Source organism: Polyodon spathula, chromosome 18 (assembly GCF_017654505.1).
Source record: "Polyodon spathula isolate WHYD16114869_AA chromosome 18, ASM1765450v1, whole genome shotgun sequence".
Lineage (NCBI taxonomy): Eukaryota > Metazoa > Chordata > Actinopteri > Acipenseriformes > Polyodontidae > Polyodon > Polyodon spathula.
In genome coordinates this window covers 28,351,131-28,372,424 of record NC_054551.1, presented here as the reverse complement: position 1 = coordinate 28,372,424, position 21,294 = coordinate 28,351,131, and the positions used below count along the sequence as shown (strand labels likewise).

General features: G+C 36.5%; 1 protein-coding gene across 9 annotated transcripts in view; it reads left to right on the top strand.

Moving 5' to 3' along the window:
- Window positions 1–20,511, top strand: part of LOC121330576 (kinesin-like protein KIF2C) — a 48,807-nt gene extending 28,296 nt beyond the window's left edge. For 3 of the 9 annotated variants that reach the window (XM_041277190.1, XM_041277189.1, XM_041277188.1), the window contains exons 3-21: window positions 10,757–10,851; window positions 11,430–11,525; window positions 11,921–11,969; window positions 13,146–13,274; window positions 13,388–13,488; window positions 13,732–13,818; window positions 14,089–14,143; window positions 14,346–14,508; window positions 14,763–14,853; window positions 15,000–15,063; window positions 15,192–15,283; window positions 15,380–15,522; window positions 15,698–15,902; window positions 17,166–17,276; window positions 17,468–17,535; window positions 17,916–18,012; window positions 19,314–19,415; window positions 19,542–19,644; window positions 20,307–20,511. In XM_041277190.1, the coding sequence (XP_041133124.1) occupies window positions 10,757–10,851; window positions 11,430–11,525; window positions 11,921–11,969; window positions 13,146–13,274; window positions 13,388–13,488; window positions 13,732–13,818; window positions 14,089–14,143; window positions 14,346–14,508; window positions 14,763–14,853; window positions 15,000–15,063; window positions 15,192–15,283; window positions 15,380–15,522; window positions 15,698–15,902; window positions 17,166–17,276; window positions 17,468–17,535; window positions 17,916–18,012; window positions 19,314–19,415; window positions 19,542–19,644; window positions 20,307–20,383 (1,928 nt within the window). In that variant the 3' untranslated portion in view covers window positions 20,384–20,511. Of the gene's footprint in view, window positions 1–6,819; window positions 6,855–7,715; window positions 8,505–10,756; window positions 10,852–11,429; window positions 11,526–11,920; window positions 11,970–13,145; window positions 13,275–13,387; window positions 13,489–13,731; window positions 13,819–14,088; window positions 14,144–14,345; window positions 14,509–14,762; window positions 14,854–14,999; window positions 15,064–15,191; window positions 15,284–15,379; window positions 15,523–15,697; window positions 15,903–17,165; window positions 17,277–17,467; window positions 17,536–17,915; window positions 18,043–19,313; window positions 19,416–19,541; window positions 19,645–20,306 lie in introns of those variants that run through there. The other 6 variants (XM_041277191.1, XM_041277187.1, XM_041277186.1 and 3 more) reach the window with 6 other exon arrangements.
- The last annotated feature ends 783 nt before the right edge of the window (window positions 20,512–21,294 follow it).

The following is a 21,294-nucleotide window of genomic DNA, read 5'->3' as shown; positions in this document are numbered from 1 at the left end:
CATTAATGTGTTGAGAGGTTCTTGATATTTTCCTTCTTTTTTTAATTTCCTCACAAATTATTTTTACCCCCTGTAAAACTTTCATTGCCAATGTATAATATGTATTAATACCTATATAATCTGCCCTCACGCACCCATCAGTAATTCTTGTTTTTTTTAATGGTTAGGTACTATATATGCACTTTAAAACTATTTTAATATCATATAAGGCGTTATTACAAAACTTGCATGGTAAATTTAGAAAGTGACTGGAACTTAAAAAAAACCTTTTTTTTTTTAAGCTGTGCACAGCATAGCATTTATGTGGGCCCAAAAGCATTAATTAGATTTGTCCAGCCTCTTCGTGTAAGGTTCCAGTCTGGAGAAAAATTCAATAAACCAGCTAAATGCATCAGAGTTACAGAAGTTATTTTAGAAAAAAAAAATAATATAAAATATTATACAGTACAAGTGAATAGTCTTGAAAATCCTAGAATTTGGGACAATATATTTGCATTTCTCAGAATATTAGCAACAGTCAAAATGAATAACTGAGATGTGTATTGCAGCTCCAGGCTTTGGCAGTATTGCAAATTCACAGCCTTGGAAACCATGCCAGTTTACACAGGGGGATTAGGCTGCCTAGGACTGCACACACACACTGTTGGGATTTTCTTCTCTGTGTCTCTCTCAGTGGAAGTTTGGAAGAGGGACAGTATCCTGTGGAAGTGTTTGGCCCCTGCCAGGGATTAGTTCCAGACCCTCAGCAGTCAGTAAGCCACATGTCTCCAAACGATTCCCGCTTTAGAAAGGCCTGTGTTTCCAGGGAGGCGGCCCTGCTAATCACAACAAGGCCCCCACCATGTTAAAGAGGTTTTCTTGGCAGTCTAGTAGGCCTCATGCCCACTTAACAGACAGTGCACCTTTTTATCTGTCAATGCTGCTACTTTTTTAATAAAAGGGGGCCTTAAGGACAAAACAAATGCGGTCTTTCATGGTTACAAAGTGAACAAAACTAAGATTAAGACGATGAGTTACATCATCACTTTTACCAGTACTTTTATTTTTTTTGTTTTACAATAACCTTTGGCTCTGTGATTATGCAAAACTAAAAAGACCCCTTCTTATTTTAATTCTCTTACAAAACGTTCACATTGTTACACTGTTGGGTACCTTCTTCTTATCCATATTTCTTTAAAGAACAGCAAGAAAAGTACCCGCTAAACTTCTGTTCCATGCTGTGAATGACCTTCCCAAGTGCAAACAGAAACAAATGAAGCTCAGCAAAAACAGGCATTACTGCAGTGTTGTACAGCTATGGCCAAAAGTTTTGCATAAACTAGAGAATGAACTCATTTTGCTTCATAAAGCTGAATTACATACCGCTTTGCAGTTTCCCATAAACAGTACTTAACGAAAAACGTGACATTTCAAAATCTAACATGAAAAACTGTACTACTATTAAGGCTGGGATTTTGTAACGGAAATGTGTACTAAAAATTACAGAGCAGTCTCTGTAAATTAGTTCACAATCAAAGAGGAAGGAGGAAATGGTGTGCGAAGTCACAGGGATGAAAATGAAATGTTTTTTTTTTTAATTATTATTGTTAAATACAATATATGTACATAACAATAAAAGTTGTCTGTATGTATAAAAAAAAAAAAAAGGAAAATTAATCTAAATATTTTTATTTATTATGGTTTTCACAATATCAGGCTCAGGTTTTAATCCTGTGAATCGGCAAGCATACACAACTATAAACAGAAATGTAGGTTTACATAACAGTTGGTGGGTTTTCTACTGGACAGCAAACAAAAACTGCATGTGTTTTATATACCTTTTTAAAAAATAACTTTTACAGTTCAAAGGACTGTTTCTGTGTGCATCTGTTGCTTCTGCTGTGCTAGTTTGCAGTTATTTGTGTTTGTTTCTTTGTTTACATATTATTCTAATACAACATTTTGTACATTGACAGGTTGGATGCCTTTAAGGGGCATCAAGATACTTTCCTTGGATATTCTGAATCTTGAAAATACATTATGTTATTATCCTGAATATGCACTTCAGGTCAGTGACCTGTAAATATCAAAATAAATAGCTTTGAGAATAAAGCCCTTTATTTTATTTAAAAAACAAATCACTACAATCTGTCAGTTTCTAGCACTCAACACCCAATAATGTTACATTTGGAAATACTAAAAGAAATATAATAAATACAATCTGTATATGTGGAAAGGATAGCTCACAGCCAAGGCTGGTACTGGCAGGAAGAGACACTGGGAGACAGAAACTGCAGGCTAAAGCACTTTTGCGCATGTTTATTGATAATAATAATAATAATAATAATAATAATAATAATAATAATAATAATAATAATAATAATAAAACAAACAGGAACAAAACAACAGAGACACAGAGACCAAAATAAGACTCGGGCGCGGCAAAGGCGAACACACGCTGTCCTCCGATGCGTGTGCCGTCAGCCGACCGCTTCTTTTCACACTACAGACTCACCGTGCAGCCACCTCAGAGCTACAGCGTCGGAGGACAACGCAGCTCTGAGCAGCTTACAGGCAAGCCCGCAGGCACCCGGCCAAACTACAGGGGTCGCTGGTGTGCCGAGGACACCCTGGCCAACCTAAGCCCTACCCCCTGCCGCAGTATACTTGGTTACATTTGTCACTGATTTAAATCTGCACAAACAAACATTGCTTCTTTTTTTTTTTTTTTAACAAATTGTATAGTTAATAAACCCTTTTTTTTTCCTTTTGTCTTTTGACTGCTCTCTTGTGTTAGCTTGGGTGTGGCTGACATTTAGGATGTCATCTCTAGTACTTTTTTCCATTTGACTAATAAAGAATGAGTCATGCCGCCTACTGCTGTCTGTTACTCAGGACTTAGGCCTTTAAAGAGGCCACAAAGCATGCTAGGGAAGCTGTCCCGACCACACTCTGTGGCAGTCACAGTCCCTTTTGATAACTGGAGAGGATTCTTGCATCTTGTCATGCTACTACTATAAAAAAAAAACTAAAAAAAAACAGCCCCAGTCATCACAGTCGTAATAGAGACGTTGGAGCTTTCGTGTCACGATTAATTTATTAATATCACAGCTAATTCGTTTCAATGGTTTTTAAGGATGTTATATTGAGGAGTCTGTAATGCATATACAATATAATGTAATATTTTACTACAGTATTGTCTATAAAGATATTTAGGTAATTCATCAATGTGAGGAATACTTAAGGTAAAGTAAAATGAGGTAAATACAAATTTGTAGTTGCCCAGGCATTCAGTATGGCAAGAGAAAATCTAACTAAAATTAGAGTTGCCAGCAACGTTATGGCTTCCAATACCAGTACCAGTACCAGTACCAGTACCAAACACTTTAGCAAATAATGCAGAATGCAGTACCAGTACCAAACACCTTAGCAAATAGTGCAGAATGCCATTTGTACATAGTAACCATGACCTTTCTGCACCGTCTCAGTAGTTATAAGCCAGTTTTACATTTGACCTTTAGGAAAGGTCAGAGGTCACCGACAATTACAATTTTGATAGAGCATACATGGGTTACTATATGTGTTCCATAGTAACCATGACCCTATCTGCACTCTATAAGGAGTTATTAGTCAATTTTACATTTGATCTTCAGGAGAGGTCAAAGGTCACAGGCAGTGACTTTTTTTTATAGAGCAGCATACATGGATTACTATATGTGTTCCATCATAACCATGGCCCTATCTACACTCTCCAAGGAGTTATTAGCCAGTTTTGAAAGTTGATGATGTCATCCAACGTGGCCGCCATGTTTTTTTTTATTGTAGCAGCTTCCCTTGAACAACGTTTAAAGACAACCACACTAGGATCATGTATGCCAATTTTTGTTTCAATTGGACAAGCGGTTTCAGAGACAAAGTTGTTTTTTTTTTTTTAAGACAGTTTTGTATGTTGATGATGTCATCCAACGTGGCCACCATGTTTTTTTAATTTTATTTATTGTAGCAACTTCTCTTTAACACCCTTTAAAGACAATCACACTATGATCATATATGCCATTGGGTTTGTTTCAATCGGACTAGGGGTTTGGGAGAAGATCTTTGTAGTTTGTGATAATAATAATAATAATAATAATAATAATAATAATAATAATAATAATAATAATAATAATAATAATAATAATAGGCTTCCCAGCCTATGGACTGGAAGGCTAATAATTTGTTTAGTGTCAGACTATGGTATAACACGCTATAATACACTTTACTATAATTTCAACATGCTATCCCTACACTAATATCGTACTAAAATGCAATGCAGAATTAAAAACACATCTTTTTTTTTTTTTACAGGATGTTTTTTTTTAAATAGTTGCCAATATTATGAACATCGCCATATTAGTATTCTACTGTGGTTTTACTGTGCATAATTTCAGTATACTAAATTGAAATGTTATATGAGTGGTGTTTGGTTTTATACTGGGGCCTCGAAAAGGGGATTTAATGTTTTTGCATTTTACACAACGTGTACATTTGCTTGCACCATTTTACAGAATTACTCATCTTCAGTTAACACAGTAAACTGTCAGTGTCATGCAATTTTTTTTTTTCAATTCACAAATGGGATTTGCGTGTGTCAGATTTCAGCTTCTAATATGAAGCTACCGTTCTCTTAAAAACGTGGTCCATCTGTTAACAATCCTCTAGCCCATATGTCTTTCCCAATGTGTTTAGATTTTTCTCTGTAATATCCGTGACTTATTTTTGTTGTCTGGTCTACTCATTTGTCTTGATGCAACCTGATGCGCACTCTTTAAACATGTGTAAAGCTCACTAAAGATCAGCTGGCATATGCTGCAGCCTATTCATGTGCCCCAGGAAATAGTCCTCACCAAACCCACCCCCAAACCCTGATTAATGCTGCATAAGGCTTTGTAGTTCCATCTAGTTGAGGTCTCAGTCAGCATTCAAATTATTAGGGAAAATAATTTTGATCTGAGACATGAGGAGGACTGAATAAAGAGTTTAAATGTTTGAAGGAATATACTGCCCCCTTCCTGCCTGTACTAGCTAATGCCATTAAGAATGCTACCAAGAATATTTTTCTGAAATAATTACAATACATGCACAGACAAGACTTAGCTGCCCTAGATGGATTTTAAAACGGACATCTTCCAAAACCCCACTACTCCCTTATGACATCAATATTTAGAAAATTGTTTCCACATTTACAGTGGCAAGAGTAAGTCCCTTTCCCTCAGAATTAAAAAATATAAAATGTTTCCTTTCAATCAAAAAAAAAAAAAAAAAAAATCTGTGTTCTCTCTTCTTTCCTTCTGTAACCAAGATTTTTTGTGCAATTTAGTAGATAGTCACATTATTATTTGACCAGGTGTCAATGTTTTGTGCCACCCACAACTTGGGCTTGTTGTTTGAAGAAGGGAGCTTTCCTTTATTACTGCTAGTCTGGAATTCCAGTTCTTTCTCTATTAGGAAACCCACTGCAACATCATTGCAGAAATATACGTCTTACATGTAGTATTAGGAAATGCATGTCAACAGTCGTGCAGTATACCCTTAAAACAAATGAACCAATTAGTGTATATACAGTTTAAAAACATTTAGCAGTCTGTGAGCTAATTTGAAGTTCAAACTTGTATGTGGATACAGGCAAATACCTTTTCATCACTTATAACAAGCATAGACAAGAAAAAAATGTCAGTATTGTTTTATTATTATTATTACATGGTCTATCATTTTAAGTTTCTTTGGTATTCATGACTTCTTATGTCTGGACACTATGAAAAACAGCCCATATGAGGATCATGAAAATGGTATAAAGTAGAAGCAGAAGTTAATGCTTGCCCCCATTAACCCTGGAATTTAGACTGCCCCAGGCAAAATGAGGTATGTAGGCAGTCAATCTATATTTCTGATGACAATAAACAGATGCTGTTTTCATTGATAAATAGCAAGCATAGACATTCTGACGTGTTCCTTTAAACTATTTTACACTATGAATGTAGTGTACAGTACATTGAAGCAGCAGAAACAGGACAATTGAACTACCTGTACACTTTCTCCAGTACAGAGTGAGAATGGTGTTGGGAGGCAGACCTTAAGCTTGCTTCATGACATTAAGCCTGTATTTATCCCTCTGGTGTTAATTCCACACGTTAGTGAATTATAAGTCGGTGAAAAACTGTATACGAAACAAGATAAAGACCAGACAGTCTCATATTCTCTAATGGACTTTACTTACTGAAATCACACACATATGAAAGATGGGAGATCAATGAGCAAGCGAGCTGGAAATGCCTTACAGTACATCTTGGACTTTCTAAAGTCACTACCCCTCCACGTCACTTAGAATCAAGTAGAACTGTAAGCAAGTTGTTTCATGACTACTGCGATTCAATGCATGCGATATCAGGGGAATGGCTGTGATCAATAAATCAAATGCCCCCCTATAAACTTTGCTAAAGTTTTAATTTTACAGTCAATCAACCAGTGAGACAGCTTGTAACCAGAATATTGTTTTTTTCCTTTAGGTGGAGGCAAAAGAAAACGTGTCGTTGTTTTTCAGAAAGCAGTGTTAGGTGTTTTCTCTTGCCTAGCCTTGCTGCTTTTAAAAGAACACAGTAAAACATGAAGCACAAATCACAGCAGTCACAACCACAAGATTGTATCTGAGTTTTGATATCTGCAAGATTGTTATTACATTTAATACATTCATGGTTTTCAAAAAAAACCTTTCTTAGGAACTTCTTAGGTAAATGATGATACCATGTTATCTAATACTCTCTCTAGTTTTAATTCTGCCTTGTTTTTTTTTTTTTCCTCAAGACTGTTTGTGTCCAGACCTTAAGTAGTAATAGCAGGTAAGCTTTTGTGGAGAATCCTAAATTATTATAATTATCATTATTATTATTATTATTATTGAGAAAGGACCCATAGAGAAAGCTGTGTTAATTTAACCAATAAAGTTTATTCATTGCACCTCTGCTGCTTTATCTTCCAAGGGCACGGGTCATTACAATAATATACAGCTTAACTTCTCAGGGCAGCTCCGGTAAAAAGAGAATAACCCTAGGCATATATACACAGGCGTCACTTTATTATTGTCACATATAATCATGTGTTTAATTGAGAGGATCCCTAAATTGAATGTCCACGTGCATTTTGAGCATTACATCACCCGGCATTGGTTGCAGGCAAGTTTGGTGGGTTTTTTTGGCTCAGTTCCACATCTGAGGGGGGCATCACACATTATTAAACTGAATAGTATGCTTGTACCACACACCACACACCATAAATCCAAACCATTCACTTTTTATAAGTCCATTGCCTGCCCCGCATTAAGCTAATACAGAGGCTGACTCCTGCAATTCTGACACAATAATTTGACAGTCGAATTCCCTAGCACGTTTGTTTCAAGCACAATGCAACCCTTAAAGCCTTTCTAAAAAAAAAAAAAAGTTACAAACATGTATACGGCCACCATGGGGATAGGGGCTGCTGGTTTCTTGGTCAACAATAGCAACACGGGACGTATGACTTTTTCTTGTAGAGCTCAGAAATTATGGAATGCTCTGCCTTCGTTTGTCAGGGATGCTGGGACTGTTACAGTTTTCAAGTCAAGACTAAAAACGCACTTTTATAAAATGGCTTTCTTATCTTTGTGGGGTTTAATGTAACTTTTAAAATGTCTGCTTTTGTATTATTATGTGCATACTGTTATTTAAATGGTATGACTCTGGCAGCTGTATGTGTGACATGCTATACAGATGTATTGTGGTCTGTTTTTTCTGGTATGTACTGTACAGTGCTTTGCGATAGTTTTGTATAAAAAGCGCTATGTAAATGCAATAAATACATAAATAAAATATGTGGTCTGATAGAGAATTAAACAAGATAATACAGTACTGCAGTTTTCACATAATTTTCCCGTGCATGTACAGAAGCATATTATTGTACCATACCTTGCTTTACTTTACTGAGTTTAATGCGTTGCCACATTTTCACTAAGCGTCCCTATGTTGGTATTATTGTAATCCTTTATATAATGGAAGTAACATGAAATATGAAGTAAAAATAATAAACTACACACTTCTACCACTGACACAGCAGACAAAACGTCTTTACCTGTTACTAGTGTACATAATACATTTTACATTACGAAATCTAGTGTTTTTTTGTTTGTTTTTTTTTAATAAAAAATTGTTCGTAGGTCTATTAAACTACAACCATTTGGACTACAACTTCCGACAATCATTCAGGTTAAATACCGACATTCCAGCACTGCTTCCTGTCGTGTCTTTTATTCAAAAGTCTGGCGGTTGTCAGTGAGTGAGGTGTTAGTGTTCATTGAATATAAGACGTTATTGGAATAACACATTGAAAAAATATATCGTATTGCATTCAAAACAGAATTTACAGACCGAATATCATAAACTTTTCAAAAATGAATTCTAGTGCAGCAATCAACAGCCTCACCATCGGATTGTCCATACAAATCAGCCGCAGTAACGGTAGGACAAGAACTAAGTTGGGTTTTGCTCATCAGATGTTGCTGAGTTAAACTTATTTGTTTTATATTTTACGATATTAACTTACCTTCGGGAAAAAGGCACTAGCATGGTGTATTTAACAACTGTTGTGGGTAAAATATATTAAACAAATGTTGTCGGTGTATGTAACTAGAGACTAACCTAATGAAAATCATTACAACTGTATCGTTTATATACTTCTATAGAGTATACGAAATTGACTGGGATCAACATAGTAGCGCCTAATTATCCAAACAGAAAATGCTCCAGAAAAAAAAAAAAAAAAAGTTAAGATTTCAAAATTGAAACGCCACCTCCCGACGGTACAGCTTAATAACATTACTTTTGCAAACTTGGCCCTTATATTTTTAACGTTCTGAGACCCTGCGTTGCAAATATGCAACAACACTTTGACCCCCCCCCCCCCCCCCCCCACCCCCCCCCCAAAAGTAATTTGATATACAATAATCAGAACAAAAACACGGCATATTCTATCTCTGAAGACCCGTTGGTGTTTGTGAGGAACATTTGAGTGCTGCCACCTTGAGGATAGAGGTAGAAATATCTTGTGCATCCGAAAAAACATGACTTCACTCAGTGATCATGTTTTTCTATGACAATAACACTTGTTTATTGCATCTCCCATTGGTCTTATAGAGGAACCAATTGTGTTTCAGAAAATACCCAGCTGTTTAGTGAGCAACTGTTTCAATAGGGTAAATTAGGCAATAAAGCCCCTCTGCATGCTTTACCCATTCTCCAGTATTCACAGTGGTCAAATATGCAGTGGAGGCTTGTCTTTATTGCCCAGTTTACCCCCCTGGCACAGCTTGCTCACAAGATATCTGGATATATTATGAAATCTAGTGTTATATACAGTGTTATATTATTATTGCAGACATTAAGCAGACGCCTTCACGGGTGTACAGTAACATGTCACCGGTGCTCATTGTATTGTGCCAGGGCACTGTAGATATGGTGTGAGTAATTCCCAGTGCAGACAGTTATTATTTCAGGATGTCCAACACTTAGAAGAAATAGCTGTACTCAGTGATAGATACGCTAGAAGCTATCCATAATGGCGATGACAGTGAGTCAAATGGTGAGAATGACAGTGACGATAGTGATAAGGACTATCTACCTAATCCGGATGATGATGATGATGGTGATGATGGCGGCAACATTGACAGGCCCTCGGTTGTAAGCAGCTCCAATACATTCATGGGTGGCATTGATTTCCTGGATTCATACTGCCCAATAGAAATACCACATGAAACCCAAACGTTGGTACGTGTACATCTTCTGGCACACCATTATACTGTCAGTTGTGAATGCATGGCTGATGTAGAGCTCATCAGATCCCTAAGAAGGAAACCGTGAACAGGGGATGCTTCAAGTTTAAGTCACATTCGCCTTCATCATGGTGAACACTGTGAAGAGAGGTAGGCCATCACTGAGTGAGGGGAGCCCACCAGCATCTCTATAACCAACAATGAAGCCACCCACAGGTCCTCCCCTGGGTGTCTGCTGGGACAACGTTGGACACTGATCCAGCAAATTTGAACACCAGAATTGCTTCCTGCAGTATCGCTCCTAAACGTCAAACCTCAAAAATGGACTTAGGTGCTCTTCTAGGCATAATGTTAGAAGTTGTTATAAGGTGTTACTCGCTTTGATTTCTGTAGTTTCCGGGATGCTGAATGAAAATAATTTTTTTTTGTTTTGTTTTAATTCCAGTCCCAGTGTTGCATATTAGCAACATTTCCACAACTTTTGCCAAAATATTTAGAATTCCAAAAACTCACAATTTTCATCATCAGAGGTCTATTACTATTAGTTTTAATAGGTGTTAGATTATTTTTCTCATTTGGATCAATGCTTGGGTCTCGCAGGGTTCATACTGTCCTTGCTAATACATTTGGGTGAAACCTCTGGTTGTTTTGATTTATTTACAAAATAGGTTGCCATTTTAGTTCACGTTTTTGTACAATGCAACCCAGCGTTTAAAAAAATAAATAAATAAAATTAGCATTCTGCTCTGCTCATTGCCTAAATGTTATAAAGCAAATTGTAACTTTTTTATGATTTCAATATTGAACTGTATATTGCATTGTATTTCTTGCTATGTGCCTCTTATGATTTATTCTCTAGAAAATGTTAATATCTGTCTATGTTAACCATAGTTTTGCAGTTTTACATGTTTTTTATATATGTGTGTTTGTTTTTTTTTTTAGGGAGGGTGCATGGTGCTAATGTAACAGGAATAAACCATCAGAAAGGTGTAGTGATGGTTGAATGGGTAGAAAATGCAGCTACTAAAGGAAAAGAGGTGAGAGTTAAAGATCTGTTCGTCCATTTGGGAATTAAAAGAATAAACTTTGAAGTGTACATTTTGATAATTCTCTTCCCGCACAATAAGATTGATTGCCAAATATAGTGGAGGCAGTCAGCTGAATGAGACCAAAGTGATTATGAAATTCCTGCATTTGTCTTGCTGCATGTGGATGATGTGAGAACACACTTATAATCCATCTTCCCCAAACTGGAATCTAATTAGAAACTGGATCTACCTGCTTAATGGATTTGGTAATGACACTATAACTGAGAATCCATAACTCCAAAATCAATGATCTTTTGTTTATTTATATTTTTACCTTTTTTAAAAGTACTTCCTAAACAGGACATGCAACTTACAACACTAAAAACACGTAAAACTACCTTTCACACCCAAAAATGTTCTAATGGCGACGGCCTTTCATGACTTGGGAACCTGTTTGCCCCAGATCTTCGGCAAGGTTTTCATAAAAAATTTTACACTTGTGAATTTTATATGTGTACTGTACACACAAGCTGTTTCAAAACTAGGATTATATAACAGGGAACTAAGTGTTTTATTTTTGTTGACAGGTTGACTTTGGAGAGCTAATTCGTTTGAACACTGATCTGTTTGAATATATGAATTCTGTCGAAGTACTACCACTGAAGGAAAATGTTGACGTTCAGGTAGGTCTGGTGAGGGAAGACACCACAGGCCTGCACGCAAGGAAAGGGTGTCATTTCATAACAACGATGCATTTATCAAATGGTGTTCTTAAAGAAAGAATGCCATTGCATCCTCCACACCAGGCTGCCACACATCTCCGTGTGGAAGTGGCAGCTCTGACAATCGTTGTGCTTAGCTTGACACTGTTTAACTGAGGCCAAGTGTGTGTGGAGTGACAGTCTTAGTTTGTGAGTAATATTTGACTTGCCTGCATTCTTGTTCATTATTTACATACATCCATTTCCATGAATGAGACCCAGTATTGTATGTACATTTGATTCAAGTTGTAACCAAAGTGGATGGTCTTTTAGCATTAATACTGTACTGTTTTTTTTTTTTAATCCCTTTTCTTCAGAAAAATAATAGCAGACAAACGATATCAAGAATCCCAGCTCCACCAGTATGTAAGTAGACATGCCGACTTCAACTCGGCATGTTCAGAAACACTTCTAAAGTTCAGCAAAACATCCATTTTAAATGTTTAAACCACCTGTTTGAAAGAGCATGTAAAACAAAACAAACATGTGTGCAGACATACTTCAGCTGGATTTATGATTGTAGGGAAGTTGGCTTTCATACAGTGCTGTAGACTTGCATTTCTGCAGCAAATGAAATAGAACTTGCAAAAATCTGGTGTGCCAATAGTGATGGCTCATTCATAGCATCTAGAAATGGTGGGGCTCCTTTAATTTAAATTCTGTTCTTTGGGATGATTTAAACAAAAATCTTGTCTGTTCTCCCTACAGACTTAAGAGGATTTATTCACTTGATCTAAATAGTGGTGGCTCCAATGCTGCTACAATTTCATTAAAGTAGGACTAAACCTTTATATTAAGAGGCTCTTGCACGCTGCTGTAAATGTTAGATAAATCCCAGGATCTATCGTGCTTCCCCATTCTAACACAAAACGGGATTCTGGTGTGATGTGGTGGTGTGTGCTAGCCAGTAGTGTTTAATGTGCTCATTTACTACTTTTAAGCAATTGTCAATGTAAAAGGCATAATGTTGTAGGTCTTGCCAGCAAATACCAGCATGCACCTTTTTTCACCATGAAGTGGTCTTCCTGCTCTGTATTGTCATTGTAAGCTTTCCTCCTGACTACCAAAATTGTAATCCTTCAGGGTTTTTCTTCCTTAGTGTGTCCTCCAGTGTGTAAAGTGTCAAATACTAGCAGAATGTGTATTATAAAATCGTCCAGTTATAGGCAGTTTGGAGAATTTTTTTTATATATTAGAGAATTATAGCATTGAACATGTCGTGTCATGTTTCTTTGTATACAATTTACCTTTTTGTATTTTCTAAAAGTTGTTTTCCTAGAGAGAGCAAGTTCATTTACTATGTCATAGAGATGCAAGTGTCCATTTAAAACAGAGAACTGAATATAATAATGCATCTGTTAAAGCTTTAGTTTATATCCTGTTTGTGCATCTGACTAGATTTGTGTAATGTTGCATTAGGACCCTTTGATTTGAATTTGCACAGTAATCTTTCAAATTGATTTACAGATAATCTGATCGGTTAGTTAACTTTTTATCCTGTATACAACAATGAATGTGTGTTTTTGGAACATTTTTCTCTAGTCTCTCAAAGGTCCTATTCACTGAGGAGAAGTGTTCAGACAAAGCCAACAACTCCTCAGCAAGTCCATGAAACAGAAAACAAGTCTTTATCCCCTGCTGTATCTAAAGTTTCATTTCCTAACAGTTCAGGTAAGGAGATGGTAGTAGATTATATGTACGAATTTATGTTGCATAAAAAAGCAAATTGCTGTTTCTTTGATTTGAGATCCAGTGAATAGTCTTGTATGCATTTTGTTTTCCAGCCAGGCAGAAGTCCACTCTTGTTCAACAGATGGAAAAAATGAAAAGCAAGCAAGAAACAAATAAAGCCAAAAACACTGAGATACGGGCCAAGCGTGCAAAGGTATGCATGAAGACTTCTAGTTCTGCATTAATTCTGTTATTTTGTATGCCGGTACAATGAATACAGGAGGTACATCATTACGTTAAGGGTGACTGCAGCCATGTGCCATTTATATATCTTTTTGTATGTCATTTTTCATTGAATTTCTAAATCGGTTGGCATTATAAGTAATGCTGTGGTGGGATGTGAAATGTAATTCATGACAACAGTTTATTTTCTGTACTGGTGTACTTCCCTCTTCAGGAGTGTGGTGTAAAGTGGGAATTCCAGAAGATGATTGAAGAATTCCGAGACTCTTTGGAGTACACCCCTCTCTCATTCTCTGACTCAGTAAGTTGGCAGCATACAATTTAAAGTTTTTCATTTTGTACAAGTTTTATATTCATGTTTGCTGTATTGTACAGCAATACTACAATAAATGAGTGTGTGTGTGTGTGTGGGGGGGGGTGGGATTACTTCCAGTAAATCAGTCAGATTTACTAGTGCTTAAAAATGTACAGCCAAGGTCAGTATCCTGATGCTTTAGATGCTGCTCTAAGTTAATGAAAGATGGTGAATGATAGCTTTGCTACTTTCTTAGGCAACTTTCTTTTTCTTTAGAGCGAAGATCACAGAATATGTGTATGTGTCCGAAAAAGACCTCTTAATAAAAAAGGTATGAAAACCAAAAAACAGAAGCTTTGTGTCTTTCTTGTCTTTATGCTCATACTGTAAGGGGGATGCCATTTTTCTTTGGCAATACATTTATAATTTGTTGCTTGTGCTGTTGTCGCTGATTTATCCTTTTTTCCCAAGCCTAAGTTGTGTGTTTTTGTATAATGTTCTGCATCTCAATTGCAATCTGTCTTTTGAAACAGAGATTGCAAAGAAAGAAATTGATGTAATCACCATTCCTGAAAAAGGCCTACTTCTGCTGCATGAGCCCAAGCAGAAAGTTGATCTCACAAAGTACTTGGATAATCAGACGTTCAGATTAGACTACTCTTTTGATGATTCAGCAACAAATGAAATGGTTTACAGGTACACTAAAGCAATATGTTGAAAAAGATACTGCTGTTGGTTAAGATAAGAGGTGTCCTTTTTTTTGGGGGGGGGGGGGGGGGGGGGGGGGGGGCATAGTCCTATAAATTAAGTACATGTAGGGGGAGAATCCTTGATCCAGTATATATTTACTTCAACTTATTCATTCAGCAGTTAGGCACATTTGATGTAATGTTCCTCTTAGGAAAACCCCATGGTGAATTGTCAAAATTGTGAATTTTTTTTTTTTTCAGGTTTACAGCCAGACCACTGGTACAAAAAATATTTGAGGGCAGCATGGCAACTTGTTTTGCCTATGGTCAAACTGGAAGTGGGAAAACTCATGTACGTTAATGACTTTGTTTTTTCCTAAAATGGAAACCAATGTTCTGAAATATTTCTTTTGGTTACTTTTTTGAAAACACCTTTTATTTAATTATTACTAAATGGTACTTTTTTTTAGATTTTCAAAACCTTGCTTCTTTTGACAGACAATGGGTGGTGACTTCTGTGGCAAAAGCCAAAACTCTTCAAAAGGGATCTATGCATTTGCAGGTAAATTGGTTGAATTGTTGTTGTGGTTATTGTTGTTATGTGGTTTGTTTGTTTTTTCTTTTGTTTTAGTTTTTGCAAACTTTAAACCAAGAAGAATGTGCAATGTGCTCTTCCCATTTAAACTTCAGCACGTGATGTCTTTATGCTCCTGAGTCAGCCCAGATATTCCATTCTTGGCCTTGAGCCGTACGTTTCATTTTTTGAGATCTACAATGGAAAGGTAAGACCTGATTTTTAAGGAGTGAACATTTTATAAAAGAAGTGCACATGTTTTAACACATGTACTCCTGTTTCTAATTGATGTGCATTTGAATAGGTGTTTGATTTGTTAAACAAGAAGGCAAAACTCCGTGTTCTAGAGGATGGTAAGCAGCAAGTCCATGTTGTGGGGCTGCAAGAGAGGCAGGTTGCATCAGCTGAAGATGTCATCAAAGTCATTGATATTGGCAGTGCATGCAGGTATGATACCTTCATTTTGGGTTTTTTAACTACACTACAGCTATTGACTATTTGAGGATTGGTGCACAGGGGAAATTTTACACAATTAAGCCTGGAACTTTAGAATTGTCTAGGCTGCACTTTCGCTGAGTGGCTCAACACTTTATTTTTGTTTTTGTTCATCTGCTCTTTGCAGGACGTCGGGACAGACATTTGCAAACTCCAGCTCGTCTCGCTCTCACGCCATCTTGCAGATTGTTCTGAGGCGGAGGGGAAACCTGCACGGCAAATTCTCATTGGTGGATCTGGCAGGAAATGAGCGGGGAGCTGACGTCTGCAGCTCTGACCGACAGACTTTAGTGGAAGGGGCAGAGATCAACAGGAGCCTCCTAGCATTAAAGGTGGGAACTCTTAAATATGCATGGGTGAAAGAACAGTACTTGTAGGTGTAGCACTGTGCAGAGACTTGCATGTATTTGTATTTAATGCATGCTCAGTAAGTACATGTTGTACATTTTGTGTGAAACATCTGCCCAGTTTTGTAGGTTTGCAATTACTGGAACCGTAACTTCACAACAGCAAGGTTTGCTTAATTTCTTAGACCACCTTAATTGTAAAAAAACAAATAAAAATAAATAAACATTGGCTTTTCTATGCTGAGCAGTTAGTCCTTGAGTTTGCCCCCCTACTTTTTAACAAAGTTAGGCACCTATGATTTTTGAAACACAATTCTTTGACCGTTGCTTCTGACATTTCATTAAAACGTTGAATTGTTGTACTGCTTTTAAATTAAACAGTCGCCTATAGATGCCAAAACTCACTTGTGTTACTGAATAAGAAAGGTTATTGGTCCAGAGCTTATCTTTAAAAGTGAGTATAATTTAGATTTATGATACAGTTAAATAAACTTAATGCAAAAACTTTGTTTTTTACAGTTGGCATTAGTTGTCAACATAGAAAATGATGTAAAACTCAGAAAAAACTGTATTAGGCATACATGTAAAAGGTTTAATCAGTAACATTTAAAAAACTATGTTAACTAGCCTCGTGAGATTTATCAGGTTGATCCATTTGGTAAAATGTAAGTGAAGTGATTTCTGATTTTTTTTTTCTCTACAAAGTCAAGTTCAGATTTGTTTCTGAAAGTGGTCCAAAATGGCTGAGAATGCATCTGAGAGCATATACAACCCCAGAGCTTGGGTCAAACTGATCATGCATGTACAACCCCAGAGCTTGGGTCAAACTGATCATGCATGTACAACCCCAGCGCTTCAGTCAAACTGATCATGCATGTACAACCCAAGAGGTTCGGTCAAAATGATCATTGGCCACTTGATCCCATGAATATGTTCCCCACTGTTGGAATAGTTTGGCTTCATTTCTTTCTTTAATCAGAAAGAGAACCTGTTAAGTTAAACTTAACTAATACTTTTTAGTGTAGCTTAAACTGGACCAAAGGACACCGTTGGAAATCAAGTGGACATAGACTTAGGACATAAAGGTGAGGTTAGGCATGCTGCTGATGCTGAATCCATAGGGATCTTTTTAAGAACCAACTTGACAAAGTTTTGAGATCAATCAGCTGCTAGAAACTGAAATAAATACAGATCTTTCTAGCTGGTGCTAAGTAAGGTGACGGGCATTGTTTGTTATTATTTTTTTAGGAGTGTATTCGTGCTCTGGGGCACAACCAAACTCACACCCCATTCAGGATGAGTAAACTGACCCAGGTCTTGAGAGATTCCTTTATAGGGGAGAACTCTAGGACATGCATGGTAAGGGGTTTGCATGTTGGTTACCTTTAGAATCTTGTTGCTGCATCATGTTTTGTTCTACATTAAATTATACACTTCAAAAGCAAGACTGTGCCAAAATATTTTGTTACGTTTTAAAATAGATCTGAAAAACAACATCTGTCACTTAAAGAGCAGGTTACCTAAATTATATATATATTTTTTCCCCATAGATTGCCATGATTTCTCCTGGCATTAACTCTTGTGAATATACACTGAACACCCTCAGATACGCAGACAGGTAGAATGCAGATTTATTTATTTCTAAACAATGTTTGGAAACTTTACATGACAGTCCAGTAAAGCTGTAGTTCCTAAGCAAGGACCTCCAGGGACTATACTAAAAGAACAAGACTTAAATTTGAACATCATTGGATTAACCTGGAAACCATAGATTAATCTCAAGCTCTGCGCTTTTGAGCTGGGCAAGTTTACCAACATTTCTCTAGGTACATGCACAATGTGTTTAGCAAAATTATTTTAAAATTTAAACAATGCTGTATTGACAAGGTTTATTTGATTTTGGAATAGGGACAATCAAGACTAAAGACTAATACAACTATATATGTGTGTGTGTGTAATACATATATACAATGTATGTATATGTAATATATATTCTAGAGTAAAGGAACTGAAAGAAACATCCAACGGTAGTAATTCTGAAAGCTCTGATAAGGAAGACATAGAAGATGGTGAAGAATCCAACGCTATAGATAAGGTGAGTTTTATTTGTCTTCATTTTGCTTTTTCAGTCCCTGAGTGATTGTGATGCCGGTGCACTCCTTGTACAAAACCAAAGCATTGATGGCTGCCAGACCCAAAACATTCTTAAAAAACAGCCACAGGCCACCTGCGAGTACCACCTTTGACAGAATACAGCCGTGCCAATTGATCCAGTATGTCCACACCATACTTCGTTGTGTTGTAAAATGCAACATTCTCTGGGTTTTTGTTTAGCATCAGCCCTGATGATCACAGATTTTGTGCAGAGTTTAGAAAGGTTTTTTTTTTTTTTTTTTTTTTTTTTTTTTAAAAAAAACAGCTGTGCACACTCAGGGTGGTACACTCGTTCTGCCTGAGGAGTGTAGTGTAGTGGCGTGCAGGGGGGCTCGCACGACTTAAGCTTTTGGTGGTAACTGTTCAGAGGGCAGGCAGACGAGAAAGTAGCTTAGGTATATCGCACTGTATTGTGATTTGGTATGTATTTTGTGGCAACTGCTAATAATATAATGTGTAGAGTGACTTTCATTAGTGTTTCAGCCATCGACAGGAATATATAATACATTCTTTCACAATGACTTTGATTTTATTACAAAGCTCAGACTAAATTCTCGGCTATATTGTATTGATTTCGATGTGCCGCATAAACTGCGGGTCTGGCGTTTGCAGAAGCAAGTGCTTATAACTTATTCATTTTTACGATTCTGCAGCTGAAACACCGTAGGGGTATTTAATTCAAATGTTTAGTAACACTTAAGAATGGACATGCATGAGGTATTCACATTTAAATTTGAATTGTGAAAGCCGTTCATAAAGCAGGTATGGCGGTGCTAGTGTTCAGGCAAGCCCGCAGGTGCCTGGCCAGTTAACAGGGGTCATTAGTGCGCGGTGAGCCGAGGACACCCTGGCCAACGTGGCCCTCCCCACCTGGGCGGCCCCCTCCTGGGAACTCCAGGGGAATAGCCTGGACTCAAACTGCTGACCTCTGGGCTATAGGGCGCATCTTTCACTCCACGCTGTTTTGCACACTTTTAAGCAGATAGAACTCTCCCAAACTGAATGTATATTCAGTGTGGTAACTGAATATCTTGAATGTCCAACCTTTTTTTTTTTTTTTTTTTTTTCTTCAAGTAAATGTTAACCGTTACTCTGACACAATTCTTTTCAAAAACTATTTAATCACAGATTGTACCTTTTTGTTAATGTTCAGGGAAATGTTAATGTTTTCTGTAACATGTGAGGGGGGAGGAGGCTGTGTTTATTGTTTTATCCATGAATTTGAAATGTCTACTTTTGAAGGATACTGTTTTGTCAAAACAGATGACCAGTTTCTATGATGCCATGTCTTGTGTCTCTGAATTGGAAGAGAAAGTTGTGGAAGAATTCCAGGAAATGATACAGGTATGTATAGTGACTGTGGCGAGAGTGGGGGATTTATTTATTATTGCTTTAGAAATATTTAAACATATCTATCTATTGTGTGCATGCATATATATATTTTTTTAATGCTGACTTTTTTTTTATAAGCGAGGAATGCAGGTATTAAAGATGGTTGAGCAGCCAAGCTATGACTTGCAATCTGTTGTAACACGAGTTAAAGAGGTTCTGATGGAGGCGATGGCACTACAAGGTGAGTTTTGGGTTAAGATTCAGGCCTGACTGTTTAGTGACTCAGGGTTTGAGTGGAGTGGAGAAGTTGCTGGATCGCAGAGCGGACATTTCCGGCATGCTCCTTTACGTCACTGACGAACTGAGTACGGTTTTATTTATCTTAAATACATGTTCAGCCATGGAGTTTGCACAAAAGGTGACAAATACAGATGCAGTCAATTCACAGTATTTTCTGTCATGCCTGTGCATGGTAACCATTCATTTTTAAAAAATGTTGAATTTTTTATATTCAATGTGATTGGCGTTACACTTTAATTCATTGTGCAGCTGAATTTGTGCTACATAAAAATGTGAGAAACGTCATCTGTGTATCCATCTGTCTGCAATTATTATATAGCCTATATTATTGTTCTACGGTTATGCCCCAATACAGTGCTGTGAACACGGTTTATATTTTCTATATTCTTTCAATGTTTATTTTTTTCAGTACCAATCAATAATAATGAGAAAACATCTTCGAATTGAATTAGATAACTTCTCTGAGCACTTTTTTGGCTTTTTTCACTGCACTGCTCTGCTCTCATTGTCTGTTTCAGAGGAAGATGTATTTATTGGGAAATGCCTCAGATACTGTTACTTTTTTATATGCTAACATTTTTGTGATTTCTGTTTTCTTTTCAGAGAACATGAAGTCTTTAGAATCTGCAATGGTAGCTGAAGAGAAGGCAAGTTCACATCTGAAAAACAGATGCCGCTAATTACCTGAAGAGGGCGATGCTGGTTTTGAACTATACTTCCAGTTTAAATACTATTTTAATATTCCACGGTAATGTGTTAGTTTAGAAATGTGAGGTTTCAAATACCCCCTTTTTAAATGTTTCCATGAATATTAAAGGTACTTATAATATACCACTACAAAATTTTATTTAAATGTTGGGTATTCAAAATCTTTACCACTGGTGTTTGCAACTGAAACTTGGTCACGATTCAAATTTATGTAATACACTTAGGTCCATGTGAACAGTATTTGTTTTATAAATTAACTACAAAATACGCGAACAAAATATGCCGAAACATTGAATATTATGTATTTTTTATGCGGGGGATTTACTACAATTTGCAACTTAACGACACAAGAACATGGAAATGTATACAAACAGAATGGGGGTTTATTACACTGAGTCAGTCTAAAATAATTTTTTAAATTTACTTATTACACACGGTAAAAAATAATGGTTTTATAACGACCACTGTATGAGATAGCGAAAACGAATCTAAGATGTTGCCCTATTTTAAAGTTCCCAACTTTCTTTTATCGAGAGGCATCAAATAGCTATATATATCATATATATATATATATATATATATATATATATATATAATATATATATATATATATATATATATAATAATTTAAAAAGATTTGTATTTGGAGACTTCATTGTGTTTGTACAATTGTTACATTTTTTTTTAATATTTAAAAGTTCTACCCCACTAGTCTAATTCTCTTTACTTTTTTTCATTTCTCCCTTGGATGAGACACCCAATATTAAACAGGCTTTAAAATCCTTCAACATGTTTATGACAATACATAAATAAGAGTAATTGTTTTGGTTTTTTGTATGTTGTCAAACTGAAAGGGTGTTTTAAAAATGATTCCATTTTGACA